General features: G+C 38.0%; 1 protein-coding gene across 1 annotated transcript; it reads right to left on the minus strand.

The window, feature by feature from the left end:
• Positions 1-11667: 11667 nt before the first annotated feature.
• LOC125219726 (PPR containing protein) lies at positions 11668-13263 on the minus strand. Its single transcript, XM_048121776.2, has 3 exons — positions 12868-13263; positions 12213-12420; positions 11668-12044 (listed from the first exon to the last, which is right to left on the minus strand). Exons 1-3 carry the CDS (start codon positions 13174-13176, stop codon positions 11842-11844), a joined length of 720 nt encoding a protein of 239 aa, XP_047977733.1. The 5' UTR covers positions 13177-13263; the 3' UTR covers positions 11668-11841.
• Positions 13264-15135: the final 1872 nt, after the last annotated feature.

The following is a 15135-nucleotide window of genomic DNA, read 5'->3' on the forward strand; positions in this document are numbered from 1 at the left end:
GTAGTGCCGCGCCGCAGTGGGAGGGTCTCTCATGAGCCCGATAGATACATTGGTTTGGGAGAGTGCATGGATCACTCCTCGGACAGCAATGTACTTGATCCCTGGAATTTTGCAGAGGCGCAGACAGATGTCGATCATTGCGAATGGGTGAAAGCAATGGATTCGGAACTACAATCAATGATAGAAAAGGACGTCTACGATTTGTCTGTCCTACCCGAAGGCTGTACTGCCATTGGGAGCAAATGGATATACAAACGTAAACGTGGACCCGATGGACGAGTTAAAGTCTTTAAGGCAAGACTAGTGGCTAAGGGGTATACCCAAAAGGAAGGCATCGATTACGATGAGACCTTCTCCCCAGTGGCCATGCTCAAATCGATCCGCATACTTTTGTCTATAGCAGCTTACATGGATTGGGAAGTATGGCAGATGGACGTCAAGACTGCGTTTTTAAACGGGAGTCTTGAGGAGACCATCTACATGGAACAACCCGAAGGCTATGTAGTAAAAGGCAAGGAACACATGGTTTGGAAGCTTAAGAAGGCCATTTATGGCCTCAAGCAAGCATCTAGATCATGGAACCAGTGTTTCGATCAAACAGTTCAAAAGTTTGGATTCGAAAAATGCCCCAATGAAAGCTGTGTGTATAAGAAGGTTGAAAAAGGAAATGTTGTGTTCTTAGTTTTATATGTAGATGACATTCTTCTAATTGGAAACAATAAAAAGATGTTGTCATCAGTACGAACTTGGTTGTCCAGCCAGTTCGAGATGAAGGATATGGGTGATGCGGGACACATTCTCGGTATCAAGGTTCTTTGGAACCGAGGTAAGAGAATGTTGTGCTTATCCCAAGAATCTTACATCGATACAGTACTTAGACGCTTTAGCATGCAAGATGCCAAGAAAGGTTTTCTACCTTTTAGACATGGCATCCATTTATCTCAAGAGATGTGTCCTAAGACAGCATCTGAGATAGCAGAGATGAGAAGGATACCATATGCCTCGGCAATTGGTAGTCTCATGTATGCTATGCTTTGTACTAGACCCGATATCTGCTTTGCTGTTGGCATGGTAGCAAGATATCAATCTAATCCTGGCCAAGGACATTGGACTGCCGTAAAGAACATACTCAAGTACCTTAATCGGACTAAGGACTATGTTCTAGTTTACAATGCAGCCGAGCTCTGTCCTTTAGGATATACAGATTCAGATTTTCAATTTGATGTAGATTCGAGGAAATCAACTTCCGGATATGTGTTTACCTTAGGAGGTGGAGCCGTAATTTGGAAGAGTGTAAAGCAGAAATGCATTGCAGACTCTACCATGGAAGCCGAATATGTGGCCGCTTCGGAGGCTGCAAAAGAGGCTGTATGGCTTAAGAACTTCCTTCTGGACTTAGGTGTGGTTACGAATATGCCCAAAAGCATCACCATTTATTGTGATAATTCTGGTGCTGTGGCAAACTCGAGGGAACCACGTACTCATAAAGCGAGCAAGCACATAGAGAGGAAGTATCATATCATTCGAGATATAGTGCAGAGAGGAGACATACAAGTGGTCAAGATTGAGTCAGAGAACAACCTGGCAGATCCTTTCACGAAGGCATTAGCGGTAAAGCCGTATGAAAGCCATGTTGAAGGAATGGGAGTTCGACTAATTCAAGACCTCAATCCGCTTTCAGTATAAGTGGGAGATTTTAGACGTTAGCACATTTTTTTGTATACTCGAAAGTGTTTTGAGTATAAGTGGGAGATTGTTAGAGTTTGTATACTAGAAATCACGTTTCGAGTGATTGAATACTGTAAAACTCTTATTTTATTTTCCAATAAATAAAACAGATTATTTTTGTCATAATGTTGTTATGTTTTACATTTAATGGATGTTAATGCATGTTTAAGTGTATAAGTTAACTTAACAAAGTCTATGTCTTTGTTTTAGTAGACCGGTTGTGGGCGTCGTCCACTTTAAGGTAATACGGTCAGTTCTAAAACAAAGAAAAAGATGAATTTCACAACCTAGATGGAATTTGACTATCCATCGAGAAAGGTTGCAATGTCAGTCCGCATATTTCTAAGCCTTACTGAAATAAGATGACATTGGTGTGGTATAGCACTGAACGGATCTAACAGCGAGACTTGCCTTAGGCTATCTACTGAAAGGCGAGGTCTTGATAAATATTTGTTTCTTAATCAATGTAGGTTAGCATTGAGCATACGGTATTGATTATGCACTACTTTGACTTATCAAATGGTGCGGGTTTTTCGTAACTCAATGATCCTGATATATTGGGTAGTGGTGATCGATATCTAGCGATGCTAGGATTGCTATTATATTGAATCGTGCGCGAGCTGAGTCTCGTTTGATAATGTCCTCAAGAGGAGCGCGAAACAAGGTTTTATTATTCGGAACCTAGCTAGTTGGAGTGTGATTACTCTATGAATAATAAATAAGCGTTTCATGCTAAGTCCACTCTTGGAATTAATAAGAAGTTAATTAATTAAGTCAATAGCAGACATTAATTAATTAATGGACATTTTAATCTTAAGCACGGGAAATGAAAGTTAAACGAAAACCCGGATTACTTGTAATTTTGGATTTGGATGGGGAGAGTTCAATATTACTTCTGTAGTGGCTGCTCGTAATATTCCAATTATAACTTATATTAAATTGTGGGTTCAATTTAATTAGTAAAAAGTAAATTGGATGAGCCCATATCCAAAACCTTCCATAGATCCCTGTCTGGGCCCAAAAGGAACTTAATATAAATAGGAGAATAAAGGAGACAGAAATAACACAATTTTATTTGCTAAAATTTTCGAAAATTTCAGCTGTCACAAGCTGTAGGAATTTTCGAATTCCTCTCCTATTCCAAAAAGGATTTCTTCTATCTTCTTTATTTAAGTCCTAGTATTCTAGTAAGATCAGCCCACACTGATATTGGGATACAGTTCGGGAACCAAAGAGAAGATTTGTGGTTTAGTACTCAAAGCATCACGTGGAGAAGAAGCTAGCCATCTTCAATTCTTTGGAGAATTAATTAGGTATTTTTCTGCTCCATAGAAAAGCATGTTTTAGGTTTCAATATTCTTAAAGCATGATTGATTCAAGTTATGAGCATGATACATGTGATAATTACGCGAATAGCTTTTGTCTAAATAATATGCTAAATAGATCTGATTATTATGTGATTAATTTATGCGCCCGCTTCCGCTGCCGGTTCCATCAGCCACACTATTCACCCCCGAGACTGGCCGACTAGCAAGGATGGCTCATGATCCCACATGTGTACACTAGCGTGGTAGGGTTTACGGTCACTACTCAGACCTGAATTCGTATTTCACATAGCTCATAGCCTAATGAATCGTACTCCAAACTAGGCATCAAGCAATCATCTCACAATCGCAAAAACAAAACAATTTACTGGCATGACATAATATATCACCATAATAGTATTTCGAAACATAAAAGAGTTTAGGAGATTTTATCCCACACTGAAATGTAGGATAGAATAGAATAGCCCACCTTTCTTGCTTAGAAAACAAGTCACAACAATAATTACAACTCGTGCTTCCTCGCAAGTCGCGTTCGCACAACACCTTTCCACAATATCATATGCACACATAACAAAAATTATTCATCAAACTCAACAATCATGCATGTCCTATTGCTTCTCACTCACTTGCATCACCCATCACATATAATTTCAAACATACTTTTAAAACACAAATCATATGAAATTATACTTACGATTTCAGATCCACAAAAAAAAGTTCATAATCAAGCATAAAACTTACTATTTTTCACCACATACATACTCACACGCTTACACGCATACACACACGCGTGCACTACATACACATATCCAAAAGATCATATTTTTATACCAATCCCTTCCCAAAACTAGATCTATATGCATCAGGGTTCAAGAACACCGATTCAAACGGTTCAAAAGTAGAAAAGATGAATCAAATACATTTTCTTCACAAAAGAAAACGTAGGAACAAAGATAATCAAAGGTTCTTCTACAAAACATGGTTCTTCACTTCAAAGGATGAAAAGTTCTTGGTGAACAATGGAAGAAAATTGAGAGTATGAGAGGGAAGAGAGGCATGAATTTCAAGAGAAAGGGAGGAAGTGGCGTGTAGTAGTGGTGGTTAGGGTTAGGGTTTTGCACTTGTATTTATAGAGGTCAAGAAATAAATTCCACAATCAAATAAATAAAGATTGTGGATATATGAGAGAGAATGAAAATTAGCGTGTAAAAATAGGGAGAATAAGAAGGGGCCGATTTTATGCTATTTAATTAGCATAGGAATTAATTTGGTATTTTTTTTTGGAGAGAAAGATACTCCTAAATAGAGATGCCATAATTTGGTATTTACTTAAATCTTTCCTTCCTATTAATTACTAACCCCTTGGACTAGATCCTAGTGTTTGTTGCTTCTTGTAGGTATTTTGATGACTCCTGATAAGACTCGTTTGATGCACTGGTTATTGGATGAAATTATATACTTTCAGGGAGTTAACGTGCAAAATTTAAGTTTAGGTGTGCAAGCAGCTGCTAAGTCCAGCAGATCATGCTAGCTGGCCTAAGTAGATGCCGGATGAGAAGAACAGGAGTAAAATTGCTAGAAGTCGCCAAACTGCCCTGGGAAACTTTTAGCAGAAGAAGACAGAAGCAAGGAGTATGAGAAAAGAGCAAGAGAATTTTAGTAGAACAAGGCAGAAGCAAGAGCACAATTTTCAAATCAAGGGAGATATGCCCTAGGGATTCGGGCCTCAAGCCCCCCCTATATAAAGGGATGAATGTTGAAGAATGGATGAGCTCCTCTTAGCTCGAAAAGTCTTCCGAGCTCAAAACTACTCCACAACTCCAACTTCCAGCTCTGCCTCAAACTTGGAGGGGGGAAATCGTGTTCCAACTGTTGTTTAAGTTTGTAATCGGTGTTTAACCGCTCCGAGGTGCAAAGATACAATTTAAATTCATGTTTTTGCTATGTTTTATTTTCGTTTTGAAAGTTGTTGGTACATTGAACATCTTAGTTGTTGAATTTCATAGTTGTTTTCATTGTTGGTTCTAAATTTCTACGTTGGATTCTGTTGGATTTGGTTTATGTCCGATGTTATGGAAGTTTTTATTGCATCTCATGGTGTTGAATCCAATTTATGTTTGTTGAATGCTTTTGGGTAGTTGTTAGGATCTCGTAGATATAACTTGTTTGACGTCTAATTCCATGGGTCCACGTTGTTTCTCATTTTGATATTTTTTTGGTCTGGTGTTCCTTGTTTTAGATTTGCATGATTATGTTTTGTTTCTATTAGTTCGTCATTCCGCTTGGTCAGTTAGCTTAGACCCAATCACTCGTAGCTTAAATTTTTGTTTACATCTTTTTTTGAAGCATCCTCTATTTCTCGACCTTATGGTTGATTGATGCTCGGTTTACTATGTTCTTTTAGTTTGAATGCATGTAGAAGATGAAGTAGTGGCAGTTAGAATCAGATCTGCAATTATGCTTTATGTTTTGTGCTTTGTGTATTTGCATGTAAAAGATGAAATAGTGGCAGTTAGAATCAGATCTGCAATTCTGCTTTATGCTTTGTGCTTTGTGCTTTGTGCATTTACAGCTTTTCTGCCAGATTAGTTAGTTTAACAAACTTGGTCTCCACTTTACTTTTGCATGTTGTCTGCCTATTTTAGGAAAGTTTCCAGCATTGTCTTGTAGTTGCAGGTGTTCTTTGTTGTTTAACCTCAGATTTAAATGTTTGTTTCAAGTTTCAGTCGTTATGCATGTTTACGTACCCCGTCTAGTTGGTCAGTTAGGTGGAGTCACCTGTCCATTCTACCAAATCCAGTAGATACTTAACCCACTAAGTTTGCGTGGCAGCAGCCAAAAACCCTCCCAAAACGTCCCGAACACATACCTTTCGCCTCTTTCTTCTTGGGATTCGACCCTTACTTCCATGTACTAATTAGTAGTATTGTAGGTTAAGGTTTTGAACGCAGCTTCAAATTGCGCGTCCGACGACACGTAGATAGGTTTACGTAGTCTGCTTGACCACTTTGGTTCGGTCACTCTGCTTAACCAGTCTGTGATTATATTTTATATTCTCATTTCACAGCACCGCTTCGTAGCTCATCACCTCCCATTATTTGATCAAACAAGATGGGGGACGTCCACGAGGATGAGGGTGATAAGAGAGCGACCTCGAATGACGTTGTGCTCGAAAGTGATTACATGGGCATGGTGGTCAATATGTTGGAAGAACTCAAAAGTGAGATAAAGGAGTCATAGACATACAATTATAAACGTAAACATATTAATCCACATAATCATCTAAATAAATCCACTTTGGGATCCATTTGCTTGATCGGATATTTCATTGGATAACCCCAACAACATATGATGATGAGCTCTTGGATATCGAGGTACGAAGGAGGGTATGTCATACCACAAATTACTCCAAAGATTGCATCGTTCTTGCAAGTGAAACAAATAATGTCGTATTGTCGTTTTGGCCAAATGAGCGAAAAAAACAGATGAAAATAATGTGCTCAAAAGGTGTACTGCCCGGCCTGAAATCTATAGAAGTTGGAGACGCAAAAATTGGAGTTGGTCTATAGCTATCTATTGGGATCAGCGTATGCGAAGTCCATAGAAAGCTTTGAGTATTTTATGACATTCATCCAACTAGGATTTGTCTAAATCCAACTAGGATTTGTCTAGGGATAAATCCACATTAATCCATTGGATATAAATAAAAATTAGATTGTCATTATCCAAATTTAACTAGGATTCATCTAGGAATTAAATCCCTACAAATCCATAAAATAAGGATAAAATCTATAATTAATCCATGATTTAATACATGATCAAATCTTATATAATATATAAAATCCACAAAAAGATATATTCAAATCATATTTCCTAATTAATCTTGAATATTTTCCAAAAATAATTCTAAGGGTTAGGAAACCCTAATTTAAATTTGGAAAGCATAGTCACGCGACGAGACAAACCGATTTCACGCATAGGGTAACCCTAATCCTCGTCTCTGGCAGCCCGTGCCACCCGCCGGCGCTGCTGCTGTTACTCCGACAACAGCTTCCTCCGAGCCCGAACACTGCCCGAGAAGGACTCCCACTCGAAAAGTTGTCGCCTCCGATGCTGATGCGTCGACGTCGCTCCGCCGGTGCTGCACTGCACGATGCCGACGCTGCTGTCGCCGCGTCGTCGCACTCCCTGCACACCGCCGCTGCCCTGAAGTCGCTGTTCTCACGCCTTTCCATCAGCCGCCGGTGCCGCTGGAGTTTCTGCTCGCTGATCGCCTGCCCGGCGTCGCAGCTGCTACTGCCCGGATCCGGTCGAGACAGCCCCAGCCCAAGGGCTTGGGCATCCTTCTATCCGGTCACCGCTGCTGCCGCAACGGACTCCGCTGCATCGACGCTGCTGTGGAGTCGCGACATCGCAGCGCAATTCATGAATTGCCAACTTGGAATTCAAATTCACGTAAGGCAAAGATAATGGATCAAGTAATGATACCATATATTTTGAAGTCAACGTAATCATTACAAAAGAAAACATTATGTTTTGATTACATTAGATGAGAGAATTAGATTCCACATAGATCACGACTCCAAAACTCACAGAAAAAGACAACGCAATTCCTCCAACCACGCAACGGTCATGCATTCAAGCCATTCACATAACATGAAATTAATCCACATAATCAGAGCCAAAAATTGGCTCTGATACCAATTGTTGGGGTTTGGTGCCCCTTGCACAGCGTAAGATTTGTACAAAACAAATAAATCAGACGTAGGATCTATTTGACCGATTATGCGATTAATCAATTCACATGTTAAACAGATAATTGCATGCTAGAACGCAAATAATTCATGCTCAAAGAAAGTAAATCCTAAAACATGAATTCTACGGTTTAGGGTTACCGATTTGATTCTCCAAAGAATCGTCGATTGCTCGCGCCTTCTCCACATGATGATCTTCAATACTAGACCACAGATCTTCTCTCTGGTTCCCGAACTGTACTCCAATATCAGTGTGGGTTGATCTTACTAGAATACTGGGACTTAAATAAAGAAGACAGAAGAAATCCTTTTGGGAATAGGTGATGAATTCGAAATCCTCCACAGCTGGAGAGTTCGAAGTTTTCGAAAAATTTGAGAATAAAAATTGTGATCATTCTGTCTCCTTTATTCTCCTATTTATATTAAGTTCCTTTTGGGCCCAGACAGGGATCTATGGAAGGTTTTGGATATGGGCTCCCCCAATTAGCTTTTTACTAATTAAATTGAACCCACAATTTAATACAAGCTTATATTGGAATATTACGAGCAGCCACTACAGAAGTAATATTGAACTCTCCCCATCCAAATCCGAAATTACAAGTAATCCGGGTTTCCACTTTGTTTATTAGATATAAATGTCCATTAATTAATTAATGTCTGCTATGGACTTAATTAATTAATATCTTATTAATTCCAAGAGTGGACTTAGCAAGAAACATTTATTTATTATTCATAGAGTAATAAAACTCCAACTGGCATTTCCGAATAATAAAACCTTGTTCGAGCTCCTCTTGAGGACATTATCAAACGACACTCACCTCGTGCACGATTCAATATAATAGCAATCCTAGCACCGCTAGATATTAATCACCACTACCCAATATATCAGGATTATTGGGTTGCGAAAAACCCGCACCATTTGATAAGTCAAAGTAGTGCATAATCAATACCGTATGCTCAATACTAACATATGTAGATTAAGAAAAAATATTTTATCAAGACCTAGTCTTTCAGTAGATAGCATAAAGACACGTCTTGCTCTTAGATCCGTTCAGTGCTATACCACACTAATGTCATCTACTATCGTGAAAGGTTGCAATGTCAGTCCGATTATTTCTAAGCCTTACTGAAATAAGATGACATTGGTGTGGTATAGCACTGAATGGATCTAACAGCAAGACATGCCTTTATGCTATCTACTGAAATACGAGGTTTTGATAAACTATCATTTCTTAATCAATATATTTAGCATTGAGCATACCTTATTGATTATGCATTGCTTTTACTTATCAAATGGTGCAGGTTTTTCGCAACCCAATAATCTTGACATGTTAGGATTGCTATTATGCTGAAACGTGTTTCTGGTGAGTCTAGTTTGATAATGTCCTCAAGAGGAGCTTGAAACAATGTTTTATTGTTCAGAACGTAGCTAGTTGGAATTTCATTATTCCATGAATAATAAATAAGCGTCTCCTGCCGAGTCCACTCTTGGAATAAACAAGATATTAATTAATTAAGTTCATACCAGACAGACAGTAATTAATTAATGGACATTTATATCTTCAGCGCCGGAAATAACTATTTAAATATGAAAACCCAGATTACTTGTAATTTCAAATTTGGATGGGTAACTTAATATTATAACTATAGTGGCTGATAATAATATTCCAATTAGAGCTTGAATTAAATTGGGGTTCAATTTAATTAGATAAATGTAAATTGGGGGTGGCATGCATCCAAACCTCCATAGATCCCTAACTGGACCCAATATGTAACTTAATATAAATAGGAGAATAAAGGAGAGACAGAATACTCATAATTTTTGTCCCATCTGATGAGGCTCGTTTCATGCATGTGTTCTGTCATAAAGCTGCATCAAATTTTGTAAACTAACGTCTAATTTTGAGCCAGGTGTGTTTGAAAGTCTGCCATTTTTAAAAAACGAGTGGATCAACTGGGTGGACGACTAGATCAGGAGAAGGAGTTAAAATTGATGCGCAAACAGATTAAGTTGAATCAAATGGCATGCAGCGGGAGCACCTAACTTGAAGAATGGTGTGTCACACCAGAATGGTCCCCAAGGGCAAAGGGTAAACCAGACTGTTCAGAGAACAAATGCCCTATGGATCAAGGCCTCACGCCTTCCTATAAATGGACATAGAGAAGGAGGAAGGAGGTGGCTTCCAACCTTTGACGCTCAGTAGTTTTCAGTTCTATTCTAGAGCTGGAATTGGGGGCTCCCAACACTCCAGAATTCAATAGATTGCACATTTGGTTCCTGTTTTAGTTTAGTTTAGTGGTGGTTTGGTGTTGGTTTTCTGCATTTTAATCGTTAGTTCTGCTATTCTGCTTCGAGAAGAAGCGATGAAACAATTTCCTGTTTTCGTTTGTTTGTTTTCAGTTTCCTTTTGATGCTATCGACTCTTGACGTTTTTTATTTAGTAAATTTATAGTTATGGTTTCGTTTCCAGTTGATATGTTCTATTTTCATGCATGGTATATCCGATCTGCTTTGATTTTCATTTTATGTCACATGTCTTAGCTCAAAGTACTTTGTTCCGTTTTGATTTGGTCAGATCTGAGTTTCCGAGTAATGTTTCTATTTAGTTATGAAGGAAATTGTCATTAGGTTTGTTTAGGATGTTTAGATCTAGTAGCCTTCTATTTCGGCATGAGTATGGGTTAGTTTCTTGTTTACGTAGTCGCTGTTTAGATTTTAAGAGTAGATTTAAGTTTACAAGCTGTTATGATGTTTCGTTTTTCATAATCTTTCAAATCTGCTTTTTACTCTACATTTCATGTTGATTCTGTGAAGAAGATGAAGTTGTTAGAAAAGTTTTACTTTACAGTACTTTTTGCAGGAGACTAACAGTCGTCCGTTTTATGTTATTTGTCCATTTATGGAAAGATTAGTTGAGTTGATCAAGTAGTTTTAGTTTCGTCTAATGAGTAAAATTCCGTTGACCCAGAAATTATCTTATGGCTTCACCACTCCATGGATACACAATACGATCAAGTAGTTTTAGTTTCGTCTAATGAGTAAGATTCCGTTGACCCAGAAATTATCTTATGACTTCACCACTCCATGGATACACAATACCTCTACTTGATCTAATCAAAGAAGCAAGCATCTTACAAAGAAGGAATTGGATAAACCCTTTCAAAGGGAAAAACTCACAAAAGAGAGACAATATCAATTCATCAAAAGTCTAAATGATAAAATCAACTAAGGGGTCTACTTATAGGAGCCCCTAAACAAAGGATTAAAATATCTTTAAAAATGCAAAACAAGGCTAAAAAACCGGCAGAACATCCGAGCGGTCCACTCCACCCTCTGACTAAGCATGTGAGTCATCCAAGTGCAAATGTAATGAAAGAGGGTCTGGTCAAAGACTCATGAAGTTGATTTGCATGCTTGATATCACGTCGTATATCTAGAGTTAATGGAGTGCATGAAATAAGATATTTTATGTTTTCTAAAGATATTTTGTCGCATAGCCTAGCTAGGGTTTAGCTTATGTTCTAGCACCTTCCTTTACACACACTATATACCTATGTAAGAATGGTTTGTATGTAAGTTTAATCATCTGCTATCAAACATATTTTTGGCTTATTATCCTCTTTAACTTTGTGTTATCAAATGTGAATGAATCTTGTGCAACGTGAGGCCATTTTCAACACAAATCACTCAGCTTGCGCCTCAAAGGACTATTTTGGGTACTACTTTCATTAGTCTATATTAAGTTTGCGCCTCTGTGTTCAAGTTGACTTAGGAGTGTTCGTTTAACATCTAGTATAAATATATTCTTAAGGTTGAAAGGAGTATGCATAGATTTTGAGTTGTAAGTTGTAACCGGCAATTGAAACATGGTGAGCACTTGTTCTTTTCGTTCTTCGTTGCAATTCGTTCATTACAATTGTTCACCCACTCTAACACCATTTGTTCTTTTGTTTGAATACACACACTGACTTTAGTCTAAACAGAAATGGATTACATAATATAATGACATATAGGAAGAGGAGTACATATATTATCAGGCAGAGGGGATGCAACCGAAGATTTTGCAGAGTTTTCGTGTTTTTCGCATGAGCTTTGTAATCTTTCGATTGAAGAATGTTGGAAGGAAAGGCAGCGGCAACGCCTCCAGCTGATTGGAAGTTAGATCAGCGCTGCTACGCCTGCGAAGATAGAAGCTTCGGCTCCCAACATCACCGATCAAATCCGACTTGCTCAACCCTACCAACATGTTACATCCATATACCATATTCAATTTTGATAAATTTAGGACTATATAGATTATGAATTCTTACTGATCATGTCATTGATGACTGCCAATTTGTCATATAATTCGTATGTAGGTGTTTTGAAGAATAAGTAAAGATTAAAAACAAGGGAGTCTGTTACCTTGAAGACTAAAATAAGAGTAGTGAAGTTCATAGGCTGAATATGATCTTTTATCCATTTGAGGGGTTCTTCCTTCTTCATTATACTTATTCATTACAAGCTTCATTATATCCTCAACTTTTGATCCTAATTTAACCATCGTTCTGATTGGTCCAGGGCTTCCTTCCACGGTTACATTGATCACCACCTTTGTATCCATGTTGTACCTCTGCATATAACATTTGGTGCATGTTTTTTATCAAAATGAATTTTTTAAAAAATTCAAGAAAAATAAATCCTAGTATACTTGAATACTATACTTATTAAATATGGACCTTAATACAGGGACATCCATTAATTAAAAGAAGATCAGTCACCTTATTGTCATCTTGTGGTGTAGAGTAGTAGTATTTTATAGTGATAGTCATATGTAGAACTTCAAATGGGGAAGGGCCAAGGGACAAAATAACCAAATAAAAGGCCCACTAAAAGAAAAAGAATAAAAAATCAGAAAACACGTATTGGCTAATAGTTTTAGAATTAAAAATATTGGAGTCAAATCAATAATTTTCTTTAAATAAAATATCTATGCATTTTTCAATAAAGTAAAACAACGATCAATAAATGAAAAGGAAAGAATATTTTTCTTTTTTTGAATCAAGAAAATGGAGATTACCTCAGAAGAGTTTCCCGGCAGTAAATTTTCCGGCGAAGAAAAAATATTGGTACATGTACTCGGGCGGTAAAGGACTCCAACGTCGTCGTCTTCGAAATCATCATCAGCCGCCGCCATCATCACATCGCCACCGGGCTTCCATAGCCATGGCTCGGAATTGCTCCTCTTCACAAGCTTGAGCTTTTGTGAAGACTTGAATCCACCGGCCGGCCTGGCCCTCAGGCGGACCGCCGCCGAGGGAGACGGCCTTGGTGCTTTGAACGCTCTCCGTTTTGTGGTAGGCTTTTTGAACAGATTCTTGTCTGACATAAATGAGCACGGTTTGGGATAGGGTGAGTCCACAGTTGATACAGATATAGATGGTGATAATATATATATTGAGAGAGTGGGGCAGGCCGAGTGGGAAATGGAAGGAAGGTGTCTATGTTGGATTTTGTGTTTAGGTACACGGTCGTTAATGCATCAACATCACACGACAAATTTAATAAAATAAGAAATGCTTAAAAAATATTTTATATATGTAAAATAAGGAATGTTAATGTAAAAAAAAATTACAGCATAAAAGTGAAATAATTTTCTTCTTATTTTATTTCTATTATATTTTATGTCCTATTGTTTTTTTTTTCTTTTTTTTCAAATATTTTTGTTTTATGTCTTTTGACCTGAACATATGACCATTTTATATTATTGGTCCTAAACATTATCTTTTGAATTTGTGGTCCTGAACATATGGAAATTTGATCATTTTGGTCATCAACTATTCCGTTAAAAACTAAACTGTCAATGAATTTAATCCAAATTTTGACCAAATTAAATTTTTAATTCTAATTTTTTACTCCCTAATTAATTCTCTAATTATTTTTTATAAATATTCTTTTAAAATTAAATATTCTCGATCCTCTTCCTCTTTCCCTCATCCTTCGCGCCGTCGTTTATTCCCTGCTCTTTGGCAGCCATTTTAGGCACAAGATTGGCGGTTCCGCCCCCCTATGCCGCCGCAATCAAGGCTTTCCCACCGCCACCGAGCCGCCCATCGCTCGGTGGCGGCGGATTGGCGATCGAGTGCTCTTCCAGACCGCAGAAAAAGGCGCCGAAGCATCACATGAAGTGCCGCCCCCACAAGAACCGGCCTTCCGACATACGCCATGGCCCCGCCGTGTACCCCCCTCTCCCTCCGGAATGGACTCTCGTCTCCGACGACTCCGCCGCCGCTCCTATTCCGTCGCAGCCTGCTGTTCAATCCGGGTGATGTTATGCCCAATTTGGGGAAATTAGGTTTGTGTTTTCGACTGTACCAATTTGCTGCAATTACCTGCAATTAGAGAGCTGAATTGCTGTTGATATTGTTGTTGAATTTGAAATTCCTCGGCCTTTTTCTGAATGATTTGGATATTTTGCTTATTTTGTGAAAGAATTGGGTATTTGTTTATTTCGGATTTGAATGTTGCATTTTTGCTCTTTAATTTAAATAATTGATCTATTTTTGGTTTATTTCTTTGTCATTTTTATCAAATTTTTTACGAAGGTGATGGCATATATTTCTGATTTTAATCATATACTAATCTAATTATTTCTATTACAATTCTCTACTGTCAGTATGTTATGCAGTGTGTGTATTATTTGTATGTATGCAATGTGCAGATTGTGAATTGTGTGTTATGTATATGCAGTGTGTATTATGCAATATGTGTATTGTGTCAGTGGGTGTACGTGTGTGGAATGCATGCATTGTGTGTGTACAGCGCGTGTGTATAGCGTGTGTGCGTGTGCAGTGTGACCATACTAAATTGCTAAAGTTATAGTTGTAACTTGTAACATTCCAAATCCTACCTAGGCCTCAGTGAATTTCTTCTGTTTAAGTACACTAAGGTAGGTCCATACTCCCAGAATTTAAGCTAAATAAGTTGTACTCCTATTTTCCAAAGCCAATAAGTTGGTTTCATTCCTTTCTAGAATAAATATTTTGGCAAAAAAACCATCAATGCCCTGTGGTTGTGGGTCATATTCTTGACGGACTAAGCCCTTTTTCATATGATGAGACGAAAGAGAGAATGAAATGGGAATTTCTACTTTTATTCTGTTCTTTTATTTGGTACAATGCTTATTGTCATTTCATTCTTATCTTTATTATATATCTGCCTTCGTTCCATTCTTGTCTTTATTACATTTCTGCCTTGCGTTCCATTCCACTCCTATTACATTTCAATTTACTAAAGCCATAAGTCCTGGGTTCAAGTCTACGTGACGCGACCTTTAAAATACTACTAC

This window comes from Salvia hispanica, chromosome 1 (genome assembly GCF_029641045.1).
Source record: "Salvia hispanica isolate PSC_SH4W2 chromosome 1, Shi_PSC_v1, whole genome shotgun sequence".
NCBI lineage: Eukaryota > Viridiplantae > Streptophyta > Magnoliopsida > Lamiales > Lamiaceae > Salvia > Salvia hispanica.